This window comes from Peromyscus leucopus, chromosome 23 (assembly GCF_004664715.2).
Source record: "Peromyscus leucopus breed LL Stock chromosome 23, UCI_PerLeu_2.1, whole genome shotgun sequence".
In the NCBI taxonomy this organism is placed as follows: Eukaryota; Metazoa; Chordata; class Mammalia; order Rodentia; family Cricetidae; genus Peromyscus; species Peromyscus leucopus.
Genome location: NC_051082.1, coordinates 26563962 through 26583125, shown reverse-complemented (window position 1 = coordinate 26583125; position 19164 = coordinate 26563962). Strand labels below are relative to the sequence as shown.

The following is a 19164-nucleotide window of genomic DNA, read 5'->3' as shown; positions in this document are numbered from 1 at the left end:
GGGGATGTAGCTCCGTTGGTAGGGTGTTTCCCGAGCTTGGAGGAAGCTGAGTTCCTCAGCACCCCATGAGCCTGTAATCCCACACTGGGGAGCTGGAGCAGGAAGATCAGAAATTCAAGGTCTTCTTAGACTACATAGAGAGTTCCAGGGCATCTTGGGTTTAAAAAAAAAAAAGCCAACCGGAAGTCCTTGCAAAAATCCTCCAGGAAGGTAATAAATGCCTGGATTACGGGGTAGCCAGCAGAGTGGAAAGGATGTTGAAAAGGAGATACCAAATTATTATTATTATTATTATTATTTATTGTTTTTTTGACACAGGGTTTCTCTGTGTAACAGCTCTGGCTGTCCTGAAACTGGCGTTGCAAACGAGGCTAGCCTTGAACTCACAAAGCCTTGCCAGATTAAAGGCATGTGCCACCAGTGCCTGGCTAATTAATTAATATTATTTGGCCATGCTAGAATCAAATCTAGGGCATTCAGTATGTTAAGCAGCTCTACAACTGAAGTTGCTGTCTAGTCCCTGGAAGAAGTTTCTTCCCTCTCCCTCTCTCTCTTTCTCTCTGCTGATTGTGGTGGCATATTCCTTTAATCCCAGCACTTGGAAGCAGAGACAGATTTCTCCTGAGTTCAAAGGCAGCCTGGTCTACTCAGAGAATTCCAGGCCAGAGAAGGCTACATAGTGAGACTTTTGTATCAAAAAAATTTTTTTGCATATGTATGTGTGTGCATCATACATGGGTGTCATACCAAATGTGTTTGGGTACATGTGTGTGCATTTGTTTGAAGGCCAGACGTTGACGTCTATCCATGATCGCTCTCCATCTTATGTACCAAGTACTGGAGCAGGTATCTTGCCGAATCTGTAGTTTACAGCATCAGCTATTTTGACTAAAGCAATTTACTGCAGGTGTTCTCCGTCTCGGCCTCCCTTGTGCTGGGATTTACAAGCAGGCTCATATGACACACCCAGGTTTTAGGTTGCTTTCTGATAACCAAGCTCCAATCCCCATCCAAAGCAAATGGTTTTACCCCCGAAAACATCTCCCCAGCCCAAAAAGAAGATTTTTAGTGTTTCCTAAAACAGGGTTTCAGTATTGTAGTCCAGACTGGCCTGAAACTTGTGGCAACCCTCCTGCCTCAACCTTCTGAGGACTGGGATTACAGGAGGGTTTTGGTTGGTTTTAATTTGGGGGTGGTGAGACAGGGTCACCGTGTAACCCTAGCTGGCCTGGAACTCACTTTGTAGGTCAGGCTGGCCTTGGAGAAGCAGTCCTTTTGCTCCTGCCTCCTAAGAATTGTGAAGGTGGGCATGCGCTACTAAGCACATTGTTTTAAAATGAATTTTTTTGGAAAATCATTACAGATTTACAAGGCATAGCGGCACTCAGCTGTCACCCCAGCACCCAGGAGGCAGAGGCAGGAGGATCCAGAGTTCAGGGCCATCCGAAATGGCTCAGGAGATAAAAGCACTTGCTGCCAAGCCTGACAACCTGAGTTTGAGTCCTAGGGCCGGATGACAGAAGGAGAGAACTCCAAGCTGTCCTCTGACCTCATGGAAGCACTGTGGTGTGCATGCACCACCCCTTAACACACAAGTAAATGAGTAAATGTACTTTTTAAAATTGGTTTATTTTTAGTGCATTGGTGGTTTTTTGGGTTTTTTTTGTTTTTGTTTTTTTTTTTTGCCTACGTGTATGTCTGTGTGAAGGTGTCAGGTCCCCTGGAACCAGAGTTACAGTCAGTTGTGAGCTGCCATGTGGGTGCTGGTTATTGAACCCAGGTCCTTTGGAAGAACAGCCAGTGCTCTTAACCTCAGAACCACCTCTGCAGCCTCAAGTAAATGTAATTTTTAAAAGGTAGCCTCTGAGGCTGACGAAATGGTTCAGTTAAGAGCACTGGCCTCTCTCCCAGAGGTCCGAGTTCAATTCCAAGCATCTATAATGAGATCTGGTGCCCTCTTCTGGCCTACAGACAGAACATGCAGACAGAACACTATACATAATAAATTATATATATAAATGTATTTACATATATATGATATATATGTATCCTCTAGAGAATGAACAGTGCAGGCCTGTGGACATTTCCACTCGTTTCCTTCAGTATCTTGGAAAAGCATAGCCAGATGTAATCAGTGCTACAGGCTGCAGGAAGATATCATAAGAACTCAGCTAGTTATGGCAAAGTCACTACCTGAAGGGATCAAGGAATTCCTTCAGAGGAAGCCAAATTCCAAGGAGCTTTTGGTGTTACTTGGCTTGTTATATATCAGCTGTATTCTGTTATGAAAATCATGTGTGCCTTCATAGTTTTCCCAATTGACTTTTCCCTAAGAAGGGCTAACAGTGTGGACTGATCACTCTCTGGATACACAAATTTCAGGTATTTGGAGAGCAGTCTCAGGAAAGGCGTCCTTCCCCCAGCCCATCTGTTTCTCCCCTTTCAGCACTGGAATCAGATATCTCCCTTAGCCACATTCAAGGACTAACAGAAGTAACAGTCCAGACCACCACATGCTAGTCTCCTGATTTAAAGTAAATTCCACAAGAAGATACCGACTAGGTCAGGTGGACCTTAAGTAATAGCTTTACACAATTTAGCTCGGACCCTCCTTTCTTACAGCCTTACTAACTTTATAGACCCCTAACTCCTTACCTAACCACTCCTAGGAACGTAGACTGAGCACACAGATCCCTTTGTGATACACTAACCAGTCATTAGCACTCAGGTACCTCTTTCTTTTACATTCCATTTTGATTGAGCTCTATCTCAGGTTGACACTCTCTCCATCTATTCATTCAGCAACATGGTCACCATCTGTATGGATCAGTCCTCTTCTGGCTGCAGCATACATGCAGAAGAAAGTATACATAATAAATTTTTAAAAAGAAAGCCTGGTGGTCACTGCCTGAGGAAAATTCTTACCTGCCTTTATGACCCCGTAGAATTCAAGCCTGGTGACCTAGCTCGACCAGGGGATTGCTATTGCTTGGGTTTATAACTGGATTCCTGGGAGACTTAGGGAGAGCTGAGAGAATAAGAATACAGAGAAGAGAAAAGAGAATGGAAGGATTAGATGGGTAAGAACTTGAGAGGAACAAACTGAGACGAGGAAGAACTAGATTGAAGGGCTAAAGAGAGTACTAGAACGAGATGGGAGATGAGGAAGAGTCAGATGAGGAAGAACAAGATGAGGAAGAACGAGATGAGAGAGAAGGAGATGAGAGAGGAGCTGTGCTGAGAAAGTACTAGATGGATGAGAACCTAGATGGGGCGGAACTAAGATGAAGGAATTAGATAGGACTTAGAGGGGACCGCAGATTAATGTAGAAAAAAATCAGGCAAGACAGGAACTAGGCATGGGAGCAGAATAGAAGCTGTGTAGAGAGAGAACTGACTCAGAATAATAAAGTGTATGGACTAAGGAGTTTTGTGTACATAGATTCATTTCTTTTCATCAAAGATTAATTATCAGCTGGTTGTAGATTCTTCCCGGGCCCTGGGTGGGGACTATCAAGGGGCTGGACCCCCATAGTCCCCGATAAATCAGAAACCTGACATTGATATAATCCACAGATTTCACCACAAAACAGACAAATCCTGAGAGATAACATTTGGATTAGACCTGCTTCATTGGGGTAAAAGAAAAAAATGCTCCTAGAAGTGGCATGCCCTGTCAGCTGCCTGGTCCCCACGTCCACGGAAAGCCTGTAATAAGCTCCAGCCTCCACTAACAGGTCTTGACTCACAGTTCCAGCCGGGCCATAGTTACAAGGATCTTCTAAGGGCACAGGCAAAGACAGAAGTGGAGAGACACAGACAGACAGACAGACAGACAGACACATTGGCTATCTTGGGTGAGGAACTACGTCCAGTCAGAGAGCTAAGGGCTCATTTCCTTCCCTTTTGCCCTTTTCTGGGAACTGGCATCCGTTCAGTTGAGGGCAGTGGGGTGGGAGCGCCGGCCTCTGCCATCTACATGGAAAGCTGTCTGGGTTTCTGTTTGTTTGTCGTGCTGGTTGCTTTTGGTCAATGTGGCACAAACTAGAGTCACCTGGGAAGGCGGTGACTCTCATTCGAGGAACACACCCCCACACACACACACACACACACACACACACACTCCGTCAGACTACCCTGTAGGCATGCCAGTGGGGCCTTTTCTCAATGAATGGCTGGGGGCTGGGGACACCGCAGGTGGCTCCAGGCCTGAGCATGTGGGTCTAGTAGCTGAACAAGGCCTAAGCAGCATCCCTCTGTGGCTTCCGCTTCTGATCCACACCCCCAGGAGTTCCTGCCTTGGCTCACCTCAGTGATGGACTGAGACATGGAAGTATAAGCCAAATAAACCCTTTCCCCTCAAAGTTGCGATTGGTTTTTATCAAGCCATAGTGGGGCAAACTAGGATTTTTGGTTGGGTTTGATTTTCTGAGACAGGATCTCAGCATGAAAAACTTGCTTTGAATTCCCTAGGTAGTTTAGGTTGGCCTCAAACTCGCGACCATCCTGCTTCAGCCTTTCCAGTACTGGGACCACAAGCATTCATTACCACACCTAGCTTGAAAGTTTTGCTTTTTTTTTTTTTTTTTTTGTTTGTTTTTTCCAAGACAGGGTTTCTCTGTGTAGCTCTGGCTGTCCTGGAACTCACTCTATAGACCAGGCTGGCCTCGAACTCAAAGAGATCCCCCTACCTTTGCCTCCCGAGTGCTGGGATTATATCACCTGGCTGAAAATTTCACTTTAAAGAAGCATTTCAGGGCTGGGGCAATGGTTCGGTCAGTGAGGTGTTTGCTGAATGAAATGAATGTTTGTGTGTGTGTGTGTCTGTCTGTCTGTCTGTCTGTGTCTATGTTGTATGCACATGTTCGTGTAGGTCTGTGCACATTTGTATAGGTACATGTATAGGCAAGAAGTTGACATCAGATATCTTTCTCGGTCAGTCTCCAACTTTCCCCAGTCCACTTTTCCAGTGAGTTTTTATTAGTAGTTGGGTCCACACACATGAGGTTTGAGTTCAGTTCCTCAGCACCAACGTAAAAGCCAGGCATGGTACTGTACATACAAAACCCCAGTGTTGAAGACACGGAGAGAGGCAGATCCCTGAAGCTTTCTAATTAACTCACCGAATTAGCCAGCTCCAGGTTCTGTGAAAGACCAGATCTCAACACATTAGCTGGGTTTTTGCTAAGGATCCCATTGGACTCACTCAACTCCAACAAGGTCTCACCTCCCAATCCTTCCCAAACAGTTCCATCAGCTGAGGACCAAGTGTGCACACAGAGGAGCCTGTGGAGGTGGGCGTTCTCATGCAACCCACCAGAGAGCAAGCATTAGAATTTGAATGGATCCTATAGACTATGTATGTATACCATGTTTATCCAGGTGCCTACAGAGATCAGAAGAGGGCATCAGATCCTCTGGCACTGGAGTTACCGGCAATTGTGAGCCTCCCAATGTAGGTGCTAGAGTCAAAACTGGGTGTTCTCAGGAGCATTGCATGCTTTTAACTTAATTGCTGAGCCATCTTTCTAACCCCACCTTTTTTTTTTTTCCCTTGAGACAGAGTCTCACCATGTAGCTGCGTTTGTTCTGGAAGTTCCTGTATAGACCAGGCTGAACTTGAACTCACAGAGATCTGCCTCCCAAGAACTGGGATTACACGTGTGTGCCAACGCACTAAGCGTGAGCTGTTGTAATGCACAGGACAGTTTAATTTGTGATTGCTTTAGTTTGTGTAACACCGGCAATTAAGCCTAGGGCCCTGCACATGCGAGGCAGGCTACCACTGATCTACCAGCACCGTCTTCCCCAGCCCCTCCCTGGGGAGTCTGGGTAAGTGCTCTAGCACTCAGCTTCATCCCCAGCTCCATCCCACAGTTGAGAGCCTCTGCTAGTTTGAGTCCAAGCACATGTTATTTACACCTCAAAGGCTCTTGCCCAAGGGTTCCTGAATGCGTGTCGGAATCACCCTTTAAACTGTTGTGTCTAATACCTCCTCTGGGACCTGGCTTACGTGGTCCAGACTGCTCTGGATGGGGAGACTGTTCCACAGCCTGTGGCTGTGCCACCCCTCCCCGAAGCTCGAGGAGCAGCTAGAAGGGGTAGCACAGGCCAACAGCAAGCATAGGGAAAGGTGAGCTTCTGTGGGCCAGGGGCTGGCTTGAGCATGCGCAGGCCTAGTGGACCAGCATCAGGAAAAGTGGACTGGGGAAAGTTGGAGACTGACCGAGAAAGATATCTGATGTCAACTTCTTGCCTATACATGCACCTATACAAATGTGCACAGACCCACATGAACATGTGCATACAACATAGACACAGACAGAAAGACAGATATATATATCCTGGTCGAGCAGCTGGGGATAAGAGAGGGGACTTGAAGACATCTAGCTGGCACAAGTGTCTGGCCTCTGTCCTGGAGATGGGAGGGAAGGAGATCTTTCATCTCAGGATGAAAGCAAGAACACGGAAATGGTGCGCCCTGTGTTATTCATATCAGGAGAGCTGTGCAGCGCCCTGCAGGAGCAGACAGCCTGGGGGCAGTGGGACACGTCGTGTCTCACCCTGGAAAGCAAGGGCGGTGCATCCAGAGCGGGACCCTCGGCAAGTCGGAAGCAGGGAGTTTGTTCCACGGCACGAGGATACATTGGCTGGTGAAGGACAAGCCAAGGAAGAGGCAGCAGGAACTGGGGAGGGACTGCCAGGGAGGAAGAAGGGGCGGGCCAGCCAAGAATTCTGGAACCCCAGGGAAAGAGTGCTTTAATAAGGACCCAGGGAAAGCAAGAAGTGTACCCGAGAATACCTGGATTTTGCAAGGGGACGGGGGGGGGGCATACACAAATTCACTAGGCACAGAATGAGTGGAGGGGTACGGTTAGTGAAGGAGCCAGGAAGGAGCTGCTCATGTAGGAGGCTGAGGGTGCAGGGGGAGAAGAGGGAGAGAAAGCTATGTACACATGGAGGGGAGTCATCAATAAGAGGACCCAGGACCAAGGGGGGTATTTTTGTTGGCTTGCTTTTTTGTTGTGTTTATCATCGTCACCATCATCATCGTTGTTATTATTATTTTATTTTATGCATCTGTCACGTGTGCAGTTCCCAAGGAGACCAGCAGAGGGTGGTAGAGCCTCTGGTGCTGGAGTTAGAAGCTCTAGTGAGCTCCCTGATGTAGGTGCTGGGAACGGAACTGGGGTCCTTTGGAAGAGCAGGAAGCACACTTGACCACTGAGCCATCTCTCCAGCAGCTTCCTGTCTTTTTTGACAGGGTATCCCAGGGTAGCCTTGAACTCACTATTTATCCCAAGCTGCCTCTAACTCATGATCTGCTGCTTCAGCCTCCTGGGTGTTAGACTCCACGTGTGTTCCACCGGGCCCAGCAAGGGAGTATTTTATGGGGGAGCCTTCTGGAAGGAGATGGGTCAGTGAAAAGAGCATTGCTTTTAAATAGGATGCAAGCCAGGCACAGCGGCACAGGCCCTTACTCTCAGCACTCGGGAGGCAGAGACAGGTGGATCCCTGTGAGGTCAAGGCCAGCCTGGTCTACAGAGCGAGATCCAGGACAGCCAGAGCTACATAGTTAGATCCCGTCTCCAAACTAAACGAATAATAAATTGCTAGAATGCAACTTTCAGAAAGCCCCTTGAAGCCAATCTTCAGTGGCGGAGAGCACTCAGAGCTGGGCACTCCACACAGCAGAGAGGAGGTGTGTGCATTTTTGTCCTGTGATAAAATGCCACGGCCAAAGCAACTCATTAAAAAAAAAAAAAATGGCTAGCCGGGCGGTGGTGGCGTTTAATCCCAGCACTCGGGAAGCAGAGCCAGGCGGATCTCTGTGAGTTCGAGGCCAGCCTGGGCTACCAAGTGAGTTCCAGGAAAGGCGCAAAGCTACACAGAGAAACCCTGTCTCGAAAACCAAAAAAAAAAAAAAAAAAATGGCTTATAGTTCCATTGTGGCAGGGGGGCGTGACAACAGGTAGCAGGCATAACAGCAAGTGTCAGGCATGGAGACAACAGGAAGTTGAGAGCTCACATCCTCAGACACAAGCACGAAGCAGAGAGAGAGCTAGCTAGTGTGGGAATCTTTTAAAAGTCTTAGGGTTCACAATATATAAAGAACTCAAGAAACTAGACATCAAAGTACTGAACAGTCCAATTAAAAAATGGGCTAAAGAGCTAAACAGAGAATTCACAAAACAAGAACTACAAATGGCTGAAAGACATTTAAAGAAATGTTCAACATCCTTAATCATCAGAGAAATGCAAATCAAAACGACTCTGAGATACCACCTTATACCTGTCAGAATGGCTATGATCAAAAACACCAATGACAACCAATGTTGGAGAGGATGTGGAGCAAAGGGAACACTCCTCCACTGTTGGTGGGAATGTAAACTTGTACAACCACTGTGGAAATCAGTATGGCGGTTTCTCAGAAAATTAGGAATCGAACTACCTCAAGACCCAGCCATCCCACTCTTGGGCATATACCCAAGGAATGCTGATTCATACCATAAAGATACATGCTCAGCTATGTTCATAGCAGCACTATTTGTAATATCCAGAACCTGGAAACAACCTAGATGCCCGTCAACGGAAGAATGGATGGAAAAAAATGTGGCACATATACACAATGGAGTACTACTCAGCAGAGAAAAACAATGAAAGCATGAAATTTGCAGGCAAATGGATGGAACTAGAAAAAAATCATCCTGAGTGAGGTAACCCAAACCCAGAAAGACAGTCATGGTATGTACTCACTCATAGGTGGATTCTTGATATAAAATAAAGAACAATCAGACCACAACCCATAGAACCATAGAGGCTATATATATAGCATGGAGGTCCCTAGGACGACTGTGACTTATAATAAATTTCGGTTTTACTCAATTATTGAAAAAAAATAGCCAAATGAATGGAAACACATGAACTATGAGCCAAAGGTTGAGGGGCCCCAGCTGGATCAGGCCCTCTGAATAGGTGAGACTATTGATTGGCTTGATCAGTTTAGGAGGCAACTAGGCAGTGGACCAAGTCCTGTGCTCATTGCATGAGTTGGCTGTTTGAAACCTGGAGCTTATGCAGGGACACTTGGCTCAGTCTGGGAGGAAGGGACTGGACCTCCTGGACTGAGTCTACCAGGTTGATCGCAGTCCTCGGGGGAGGACTTGTCCTGGAAGAGGTGGGAATGGAGGGTAGGCTGGGGGTAAGGGGAGGGGGTGGGAGGGGGGAGAATAGGGGAACCCGTGGCTGATATGTAGAACTGAATGGTATTGTAAAATAATATATATATATATATATATATATATATATATATATATATATATATATATAAATTAAAAAAAAAAGTCTTAGGGTTGCCGGGTGGAGGCGCACACCTTTAATTCCAGCACTTGAGAGGCAGAGGCAGGCAGATCTCTATGAGTTCGAGGCCAGTCTGGTCTACAGAACAAGATCCAGGACAGCCAGGGTTACACAGAGAAACCAAAAACCAAATAAACAAACAAAAAAACTAACTCTTTTTAGTCCTGGCTATCTTGGAACTCACTCTGTAGACCAGGCTGGCCTCAAACTCAGAGCTCCACCAGTGCTAAGACTGAGTGAATCTTCAAACTCATGTAGCCCTGGCTGTCCTGGATCTCGCTCTGTAGACCAGGCTGGACTCAAACTCAGAAATCTGCCTGCCTCTGCCTCCCAAGTGCTGGAATTAAAGGCTGTGCGCCACCACTGCCACCACCACCTGGCTGGCGTTGGGGTTCTTAACCTGGCTGTGTGTCAACAACACCTCCATTCAGGACTTCACTCACTCCCTAGAGGGGAGGAGGAGGAAGAGGAGGAGGGAGGAAGAAGGGAGGGGCTCCATCTTTGCAGCTATGGTGGAAGCCCTCACCCCTGCTGGATACAGACCTTCCAGTGTGGATGCCTTCAGGTCATCCGTGTTCTGTAAGTAACCCTAGTAAATTCATTAGTACCCAGGGTCAGTCTTGGTGGAACTGAGTTTTGGTTTGGCATTGGAACCTTAGGAGAAGGAGGGGGTATGTTTCCTAGTTCCCACCCTCACTACAGGGTCACCACCACCAACTGGCGAAGTAACATTTTTTTAATGAATGAATGAATGAATTAGTAGTTGTGAATTGAACCTAGGGCATCATGCACACGAGGCAAGCACTCTTTACACTGAGTTACAGTCCCAGTGTGTGTGTGTGTGTGTGTGTGTGTGTGTGTGTGTGTGTGTGTGTGGTTGTTTTTTGTTTGTTTTCTTTGAGACAGGATCTCACTGTAGCTCACTTGGAACTCTCTATATAGATCAGGCTGGCCTTGAACTTACAAAGAGCCACCCACTTCTGCTTGGACTTCCCTAGATTCTTAAATCCTCAGAAGAAGCGAAGGAGAAACCCATCTGAAATCTCAGCACTCAGAAAGTAGAAGAAAGATCAGGACTTGAAGGACAACCTCAGTTATTTACCGCATTTAGACCATGCTGGGGTCTGGTCATGGTGGCGCACGCCTTTAGCCCCAGCACTGGGGAGGCACAGGCAGGTGGATCTCTGAATTAGACACCAGGCTGGTCTACAGAGCGAGTTCCAGGATGGCTAGGGCTACAAAGAGACTCTGTCTCAAAAAAAGAAAGACCATATTGGGCTACATGAGATCCTGTCTCAAAATAAAGATTAATTTAAAAAAGTTTCCCTGGACCCAGGCCCATTGGCACAGCCTCGCCATTCCAAAGACAGGAGGATTTCCTATGTGAGGTGCTAGGTTCCATCCTCATTACATCTGTCTGAGTATGATGGCGTACACATGTGATCCCAGCAGGAGGCTTGAGAGCAGCCTACGATACACAGCAGGACTCTGTTTCAAGGAGGAGAAAACTCACAGGAGAGAGAACTCAGCTGTCAGGAGTGGGAACTGCTCCTGTAGAGGTCCTGAGTTGATTCCCAGCCCTCACATGTGGCAACCCCCAATGCCCTGGAATTCCACCTCCAGGGTTCATCACGCCCTCCCTCTTCTGGCCTCCATGGGTACCTGCACTCACGTGCATACACACAGACAGACACATAACTAAAAACAAAACAAAAAACAAAACAACCCTTTTTTTAAAAAAGGAAAAAAACACAAACTTTCACTTGAGTTTTGTCTTTATCCAAAACCTGCCAGTAGCTTCCATCTGTCAATGAAAACAAAGGGGGTAGGCTGGGGAGCGGGCTCTGTAGGTAAAGTGCTTTACTATGTAAACATGAGGACCCGCGGTCAGAACCGCAGCACCCATGTAAAAGCCAGGAGTGGGGCGGCAGGGGTGGCTCAGCCATTAAAGGCTAGACTTACAACCACAGATCTAAAAGCCAGGAGTGGTAACCCCATTGCTGTGACGGCAGAGACAGGTAGATCTCAGGGGCTTGGTGGCCGGCCAGCCTAGCCAAAATGGTGAGCTCAGTGAAGGATTCTGTCTCAGAGAATAAGGCCCAGGGCCGTGAAATGACTGAGCTAGTGAGGGCACTTGCTGCCAGGGTTGATGACCTGAGTTTAGTTCCGTAACTTACATGATGGAAGGAGTGACGTGTGCGTGCGTGCGTGCGTGCGTGCCTGCGTGTGTGCATATACATGAATAAATGTAACTTAAAATATTTTTAGGCATAGGCAAGAGGATCTTTATGAGTTCGAAACCAGCCTGGTCTACATAGCAAATCCCAGGAGAGCCAAGACTGCAGACAGAGACCCTGTCTCAAAAAAATTCCTCCCAAATACAATACACATATGTAATTGTATGTATGTATGCATGTATGTGTTGAGACTGGGTCTCACTATGTAGCTCTGGCTGGCCTCGAACTCACTATATAAACTAGGCTGACCTCACTCATAAAAATCCACCTGCTTCTGCCTCCCAAGTGCTGGGATTAGAGGTGTGCATCACCATGTCCAGTCCTAAAATATATCTTGAAACATTTTAAAAAGAAGGTGGAGAGCAATGAGGAAGACACCCAAATAAACTTCTGGCCTCCATGCACAGGCACAGGCGAGTGCATCTGCACACACACTAATTTAAAGGCACTCAAAGGCTTTTTTATGACCCACAGGGTCCCTCTACGGCCACCTCTCACTGCTACCCGTTCTCTGTGTTCCACAGTGAGACACGCTGCCATCACACCAGCGCCCTTGCAGTTTTTCTTTTATTGTTCAAGAATGTGTTTATAAAATCCACATACGCACACACACATCTACATACGTGCAAGATGCCTGCCCTGCTCCGACTGCCCCTTGCTCTGATCTCTCCCGACACCAGACCTCAGCGGCCACCCAGGAAGCCGCTCTGCAGCGCCCGCTCCATGTCACCAGTGCCGGGGCAAAGAGAGCAGATCTCCTGTTCTGCCTCCCTGCTGAGGAGCCAAGGGCGATGCCCTCTGCCCAACGCAGGGAGTCATGAGGACGTAGCTTGACCTCATCTCTCCTCAGAGCTCCCCGAGTGGCCTAGGTCCCCAGTGTCACAGTTGCTAATGCCTTTGGGGTCCTCTGTTATTAAATGGAGGTCCAAAGATGGAGTATGAGTCACTGGGGATTGAGCATTGGTATAGTGCAGGGGTGGGAACCAGGTTCTTCTCCATCCCCAGGAGATGGCTAAGTGTAAAACCAGGAGCCGGCTAGACTCTCAGGGAAAGGGCAGGCCAGGATCAAGAGGGGAGTGCCCACGAGTTGTCCCTGGAGCTTGGAAGCCTTCACTGGAATTAGAACGGTCTGCCCAGGGTGCCCTCTGTGACTGCCCGGGTGGCTTGCTCAGGTACACGGCTCGGGTCGGTCAGGATGCTGGTAGATGTGCTGAGCTGGCGAAGGGAATTCAGAACAGCTGGAAAAAGAGGGTGAGATGCCTTTAAAGTTAGGGATGAAGTCAAGAACACAGGGGAAATACTAGTTAGCTAAACAGGTGGCCCTTCCCAGGACCTCTTTCTTTAGGTGTTTTAGAGACTAAAGGACCATCCAGGGTGCCTTATGGTGGAATGGTCTCAAACCCTAGGCTGTATTCAAGACAGACTAGACTTGGGGATCTAAGTAGGCAACTCTCTGCTCCATGTGTGTATGTGTGTGTGTGTGTTACTGGAGATTGAACTCAGGGTCTTGTGCATGATGATGTGTAAGTGCTCTTCTGCTGAGCTACACCCCAGCCCCTCACTGGGGGATTCTAGGCAGGAGCTCTACCACTGAGCCACACCCCAGCCCCTCACTGGGGGATTCTAGGCAAGTGCTCTGCAAGGCCGCACACATTAGTGGGCAGAAGGTTGCTCACGTACTTGGTCGGAGAGCAGGCAGGGAACAGTACTGGTCTAGCCAAGCCAACGAGGTCTGGCGGAGGCTGTGCAAGCTTGCGGTAGACACCATGCCATTGAAGGATTCAAACAAAGGCCGGATGAGGATGCTGAACTGGGCTTAGAGTCAAGGAACACACCAGTGGTCCAGACAGCACCCCACCACCTCACACAGAACTATGACACCTGACCTAAGCCAGTGCCAAGGAAAGCCTGTCACTGTCAACTGTGACCCCTACGGAGAGCCACCCTGTCCCCTCCCTCCCTGCCAAGGGCTGTCCACTCATCTCTGTATCGCTGAGCTCCTCCCCTTAGTCGCTCGGGAGCTCTCCTTCTGTATTAGTCCGTCCCACGTCTCTAGGCTCAGTCAAGAATCAGATACTGGCCTGACCTCACAGGCCTATAATCCCAGCCATTCAGGAAGCTGAGGGGGAGGATCACAAGTTCAAAGCTCCCCTGGCCAACTTAGTGAGAATTTGTCTCAACATAAAAAGCTGAAAGAGGCCTGGGATGGAGCTCCTGTTCAATCTCTAGTATGGGAAGACAAACACAGACAAACAGGGAAGAGTGGATGCCCTGCTTCTCTCGGCCTCATATGACTCGGACTTGAGATACTTCCAGACCGCCTTCGGGGACATCTCCCAACCGCCTTCTCCTGCTCTCCCTCCCTCTCAGCAAGGAGTCCCAGCTGACATTCAATCTTGCAATCCCAGGGCCTGACGTGAGAGGGCAGAACCAAAGCCCATTCCCTGGGGTCCTCCCGCTCAGGCCGTGGTCTAATCACAACCTGGTCTGACTGCAGCATCACTACCCTCAGGTCATCAGCCCGAGGAAGGATACGACCCAGAACTTCCAGTTGTGCAGTGTCCGGGTCCGGACATAGTCATCGAACATGTCCCGCATCTGGTCAAAGCGCTGATGCGTGATGGGCACCCCAGTGGCTGGTAGCTGCTGCTGGCACAAACTATGGATGCAAAGAATCAGGGAATGTGAGGACATGTCTCCCATACTCCAGCTCTTGTGTACTTTTTTAAAAAAAATTATGTATTTTTAATTTGATGTGCATTGGTGTTTTGCCTGCATGTATGTCTGTGTGAGGGTGTCAGATCTTAGAGTTACAGACAGTTGTGAGCTGCCATGTGGTGCTGGGAATTGAACCCGGGTCCACTGGAAGATCAGCCAGTGCTCTTAACTGCTGAGCCATCTCTCCAGCCCATTCTTTTTTTTTTTTTTTTTTTTTTTTTTTTTTTTCTTGTATAGTCTGGCTGTCCTGGAACTCTGTAGACCACATTGGCCTTGAACTCACAGAGATCTGTCTGCCTATGCCTCCTGAGTGCTGGAATAGAAGGCGTGTGCCACTACAGCCTTGTTTTGTTTTTTAAGGTGCTGGAGATGGAACCCAGTTCTTGCATATGCTGTGCAAGCACCCTACCACAAATCACATCTCCTGTCCTTCACTGGCAGATTCTAGGCAGATGCTCCACCACTGAGCCATACCCCCAGCCCCTCACTGGGGGATTCTAGGCAGGTGATCTACCACTGAGCCACACCCCAGCCCCTCACTGGGGGATTCTAGGCTGGTGCTCTACCCCTGAGTCACACCCCAGCCCCTCACTGGGGGATCCCAGGCAGGTGTTCTGCTGAGCTCTACCCCTGCTTACTTGATGGCAGCATTGAGCTCCTCTATCTCATCCCGCAGCTGCTGCGCCTCCTCCTGCATGGCCGCCCGCTCCTGCTGCAGCATCAGGATGTACTCTGCCGTCTTCTGCAGCGTGGTCGCTTTGCTCACCTGCGAGCGCCACCAGTGTGGGCCTCTGTGCTGGCAGGCCCTGGGATCTGGTGTTGGGTGTTGGTCCAAGGAGGGGCTCCATGACTCTAAGGGAGTGTGCACCTCTGGCTGGGGGCTCACCTTGAGGCTGGGCTGGGCACTGAGCGTGCTCACAAGTCCATGAAGGGTGTCGAATCCTAGCTTGATATTGAAACGCCTCTTCTGTTCCGCAGAGATGTGTGTGATGCGTCGGTTCTCCATCTTGGAAAGCAGAAAGCGGGATGAATCCAGGGGAAGCCGGGGTGTGTGTGTGTGTGCGCGCGCGTGTGTGTGGTGTATGTGTGTGTGTGTGTGTGTGTGTGTGGTGTGTGTGTGTGTGTGGTGTGTGTGTGTGCGTGTGTGTGTGTGTGTGGTGTGTGTGTGCGTGTGTGTGGTGTGTGTGTGTGTGTGTGTGTGTGCGCGTGTGTGTGCGTGCGTGTGTGTGCGTGTGTGCGCGCGTGTGTGTGTGGTGTGTGTGTGTGCGTGTGTGTGGTGTGTGTGTGTGCGTGCGTGCGCGTGTGTGTCTGTGTGTGTGTGCGTGTGTGTGCATGTGCGTGCGTGCGTGCGTGTGCGTGTGTGTGGTGTGTTGAGGGGATAAGATTAGTAGCAAGTGCATCTTGGGGGCCAGGAGAGGGCACATACCTTGTTGTTGTCTACACGACCCCGGCTTAGGATAGGTTGAGGGGAAGACAGGTGGACACTCAGTGCCCCCGTGGGTGGTATGGAGCTGTGATCCCCTGATAATCGCCGCTCACTGCCTGTGGCAGGGACAGACCCACAGACAGACCGACACACGAGGGAGAAGGTCCCCTTGCCCCGTCCCTGTCATCCTGACCCCAGTCACACCCCCTCCCTCTCCCCCCGCTTCCTCTAAGACCCACAATCCCTCTAGCCCCTATTTACCGCTGGGCGCTGGGGGTGAGAGCCGCTCCGCTTTGGGGACAATCAGGGACCTGGGAGGGGCCAATGTGGCTGGGCATGGAGGTGGCTGAGGTGGTGTAGGGGCCGGGATTTGGGAGAAGAAGGCACGGACACGGGGGAGCTCAGAGACTGTGTCCTGCTGGGATGGAGAAGGGCAGAGAGTTGGGGCAGAGGCCCCAGATTGACCCTGACACCCCAGTGCCCGTCCATCATCTTACCGGGGACTCTGAGGGCCGGAGGAGGGTGCTGGGCACAGTTGGAGGGTCCAGTGCTTGCTCAGGCTTGGCTGGGTACAGGCAGGACTATGAGGACCACTAGACTGGCCCAATCAAGTCCATCACCAATTAAGACCCCTTCTTGTTGCCCCGTAGCCCACACACCCCTACCAGAGAGAGCTCATGTCCCTAACGTCATCCCGCCCTGTCTCTGTGCCCCAAGCCTGCCACCCTAGTAGCCTGCCCACTCCTTTCAGAGCTGGTCCCTCCCAGCACCTTGTCCACCTGCCTCCCCCATCTCACCTGCCCTGAGAAGCTGGGTAAGGCAGGGGTTGTTGTCTCTGGCCGTGGCAGTGGGGCTGGCCGTGGTTGGGGCCAAGGTAGGGGGACTGGCTTTCGGTCCACCAGGGGATGGGATGGAGGGCTTGCATCGGGGCTGCATGTCCTGGGGCACGGCGAAGTGAGGCCTGAAGACAGGTTCTGGGTACCCGTGGGGCAGATGGTCTACAGGGAAAGGGGCAGGGCCAGGCTGTGGGGTGGGAACGAAGGTGGTGGGGGCAGGAAGTGGAGGCACTCCTGGAGCAGGAGGGACTGTGGTGAAGGGGAACCTGGCGGAGAAGAGGGGCTCTTCCGTCAACAGAGTAGGGGGCGGAGCCATTGTAGGGAAGGGAGGTGGGGTGCAGGGCTCTAAGCCCTGTGCCTTGGCAGGGGTGGGGTATGGAAGGAGGGGAGTCGGTACAGGAGCAGGTGGGATCTTGGTCTTTGGGTCTTCAGGAAGAAGGAAGTCAGAGCTCAAAAAGGTACTGGGGTCCAAGGGTCCAGGGCAGCTGTTCCGAGCCTGGGTGAGGGGCAGGAGGAGACAGGAGGATGTTCAGAGAGCAGGGGAGGAACCTGCTTGCACCCACCAGAAAGCCTCTGTCCTGGCTATGTATTGGACTGGATATTGAGGACAGAGGAGAACTGATCCATATACTTGCACACACATGCACACACACAGGCATACATGCACACACTGGAAACTATTATAATTGTAACTGTAGCCTAATATGAATTTTATGTACAAATTAAGCATCAGTCTTACTAATGATTTGTGTTCCATTCACCCACCAAATAACTTATCCAATACAACTACTATCTAGTGTTCATTTATCTAGCCATCTAGCCATCCATCCATCCATCCACTAATTATCCTCCAGTCTATCCTTCCATTTATCTACTCTTCATCCATCAAAACACTAGCTCATTCACTAATCTCATTTGTTCGTTCTTTATCTATCCATGTATCCCACTATCCATCCATCCATCCATCCTTCATCTACCCACCCAATCCATCTATCCATCCATCCATCCATCCATCCATCCATCCATCCATCCATCCATCCATCCAATGATCTATCTACCTGTCCACCTCCACTAACTTGCCCACTAATCTGTGTTATCCATCCACCCACTTGTCCATCCATCCATCTTTTACATTCATTTACCTATTTATTCTTTCATCTATGAACTCACCCATCTCTCTATTTCAACCCCAGACGTGATGGTTAATCTGGATTGACAGAACTGAGGAAAGCCTAGGAGATTGGTGAGGTACACTGGTGTTTTGTTGAGGGCATTTCCAGAATGGATAAACTAAGGGGGTTGGGTGTGCTGGTTGAAGTCCATGGTCAACTTGATTCAATTAAGAAATGGGTAGTGCATTAGTGAGACACACCTCTTTGGTGTGTCTCTGAGGATGTTTCCAGAGAGGGTTAATTGAGAGAGAAGACTCACCCTGGGTGTGGGCAGAACCATTCCACGGGGGTGGGATCCCAGACTGAATAAAAAGTGGGCCAGCATGATGGCTCAGAAACTTAAAGCACTTGCCGCCAAGCTTGATGAGTTGAGTTTGATCCCAGGAACTCACATGGGGGAAGGAGAGAACCAACTCCTGAAAGTTAGTCTCTGACCTCCACATGGGCACCCACATCCACGCACGTGTGAACACACACAAAATACATAAAAAAGTAGTAAGTAAGGGGGCGTGGTAGGACGGCTCCGTGAGTAAACACTTACCACCAAGCCTTGACTTGAGTCCCTGGGACGCATATGGTGCAGCGGTGCAGAGAGAGACATGCTACCTTCTTGTTCTCAGACCTCCACATGCACACTATGGCATGCATGCCCCTCTACATCACACCTGTACACACACACACACACACACACACACACACACACCATCGTCATCATCATCATCATCATCATCATCATCAAATTAAAATGAGCATGCAAGCTGAGTACCAGCATTCTCCTCTCTGCCCCCCCCCCCCCCCGACACAGTGGGACCAGCTGTCTCGATGTGCTCCTTTCATGCCTCCTCTACTGTATCCTCCAAATCAGGATCCAAAAGAAACCTTTTGTGCTGGGTGGTGGTGGCGCACGCCTCTAATCCCAGCACTCGGGAGGCAGAGGCAGGCGGATCTCTGTGAGTTCGAGGCCAGCCTGGGCTACAGAGTGAGTTCCAGGATAGCCAGGACTGTTCCACAGAGAGACCCTGTCTTGAAAACCTTTCCTTAAGTTGCTTTTGGCCAGGCGTTTTGTCATAGCAAGGGACAAAGTAACTAAAATGGGGATGGGGACATGAATGTAAGCTCATAGTCTGGGAGTCCAGCTGGAATAAGTCGGGGGGTGGGGGTGAAGCCATCTCGTGAAGGCATTCTTCTCCCCAGCACCCACCTCTGTCTTTGCTTCCTAGCTTCTCTGCTGTTTCACCTCCTCCCCCGTGACAGACTAAAACCTCGGACACCACGAGCAGCGTATCTCTTTCCCTGAGGTTGTCTTCCTAGGTGCAGCACAGTGATGAGAGACTGGCCACTGCTCCAGCCTCGGGGAGCCTCGGGGAGCCATTCGCCAACAGATCCAACCATCCGAACTCTCTTTATCCTCCCAT

The 19164-nt window shown here is 49.6% G+C and overlaps 1 protein-coding gene across 6 annotated transcripts in view; it reads right to left on the bottom strand.

Moving 5' to 3' along the window:
* Positions 1 to 12147: 12147 nt before the first annotated feature.
* Mlxipl (MLX interacting protein like) overlaps positions 12148 to 19164 on the bottom strand; it is a 48457-nt gene continuing 41440 nt past the window's right edge. For 3 of the 6 annotated variants that reach the window (XM_028860664.2, XM_028860665.2, XM_028860659.2), the window contains exons 9-16: positions 16539 to 17073; positions 16239 to 16306; positions 16003 to 16159; positions 15742 to 15857; positions 14954 to 15321; positions 14133 to 14256; positions 13278 to 13407; positions 12148 to 12835 (exon numbers count right to left, since the gene is read on the bottom strand). In XM_028860664.2, coding sequence (XP_028716497.1) covers positions 12717 to 12835; positions 13278 to 13407; positions 14133 to 14256; positions 14954 to 15321; positions 15742 to 15857; positions 16003 to 16159; positions 16239 to 16306; positions 16539 to 17073 — 1617 coding nt within the window. In that variant the 3' untranslated portion in view covers positions 12148 to 12716. The remainder of the gene's footprint in view (positions 12836 to 13277; positions 13408 to 14132; positions 14257 to 14953; positions 15322 to 15741; positions 15858 to 16002; positions 16160 to 16238; positions 16307 to 16538; positions 17074 to 19164) is intronic. The other 3 variants (XM_028860661.2, XM_028860662.2, XM_028860660.2) reach the window with 3 other exon arrangements.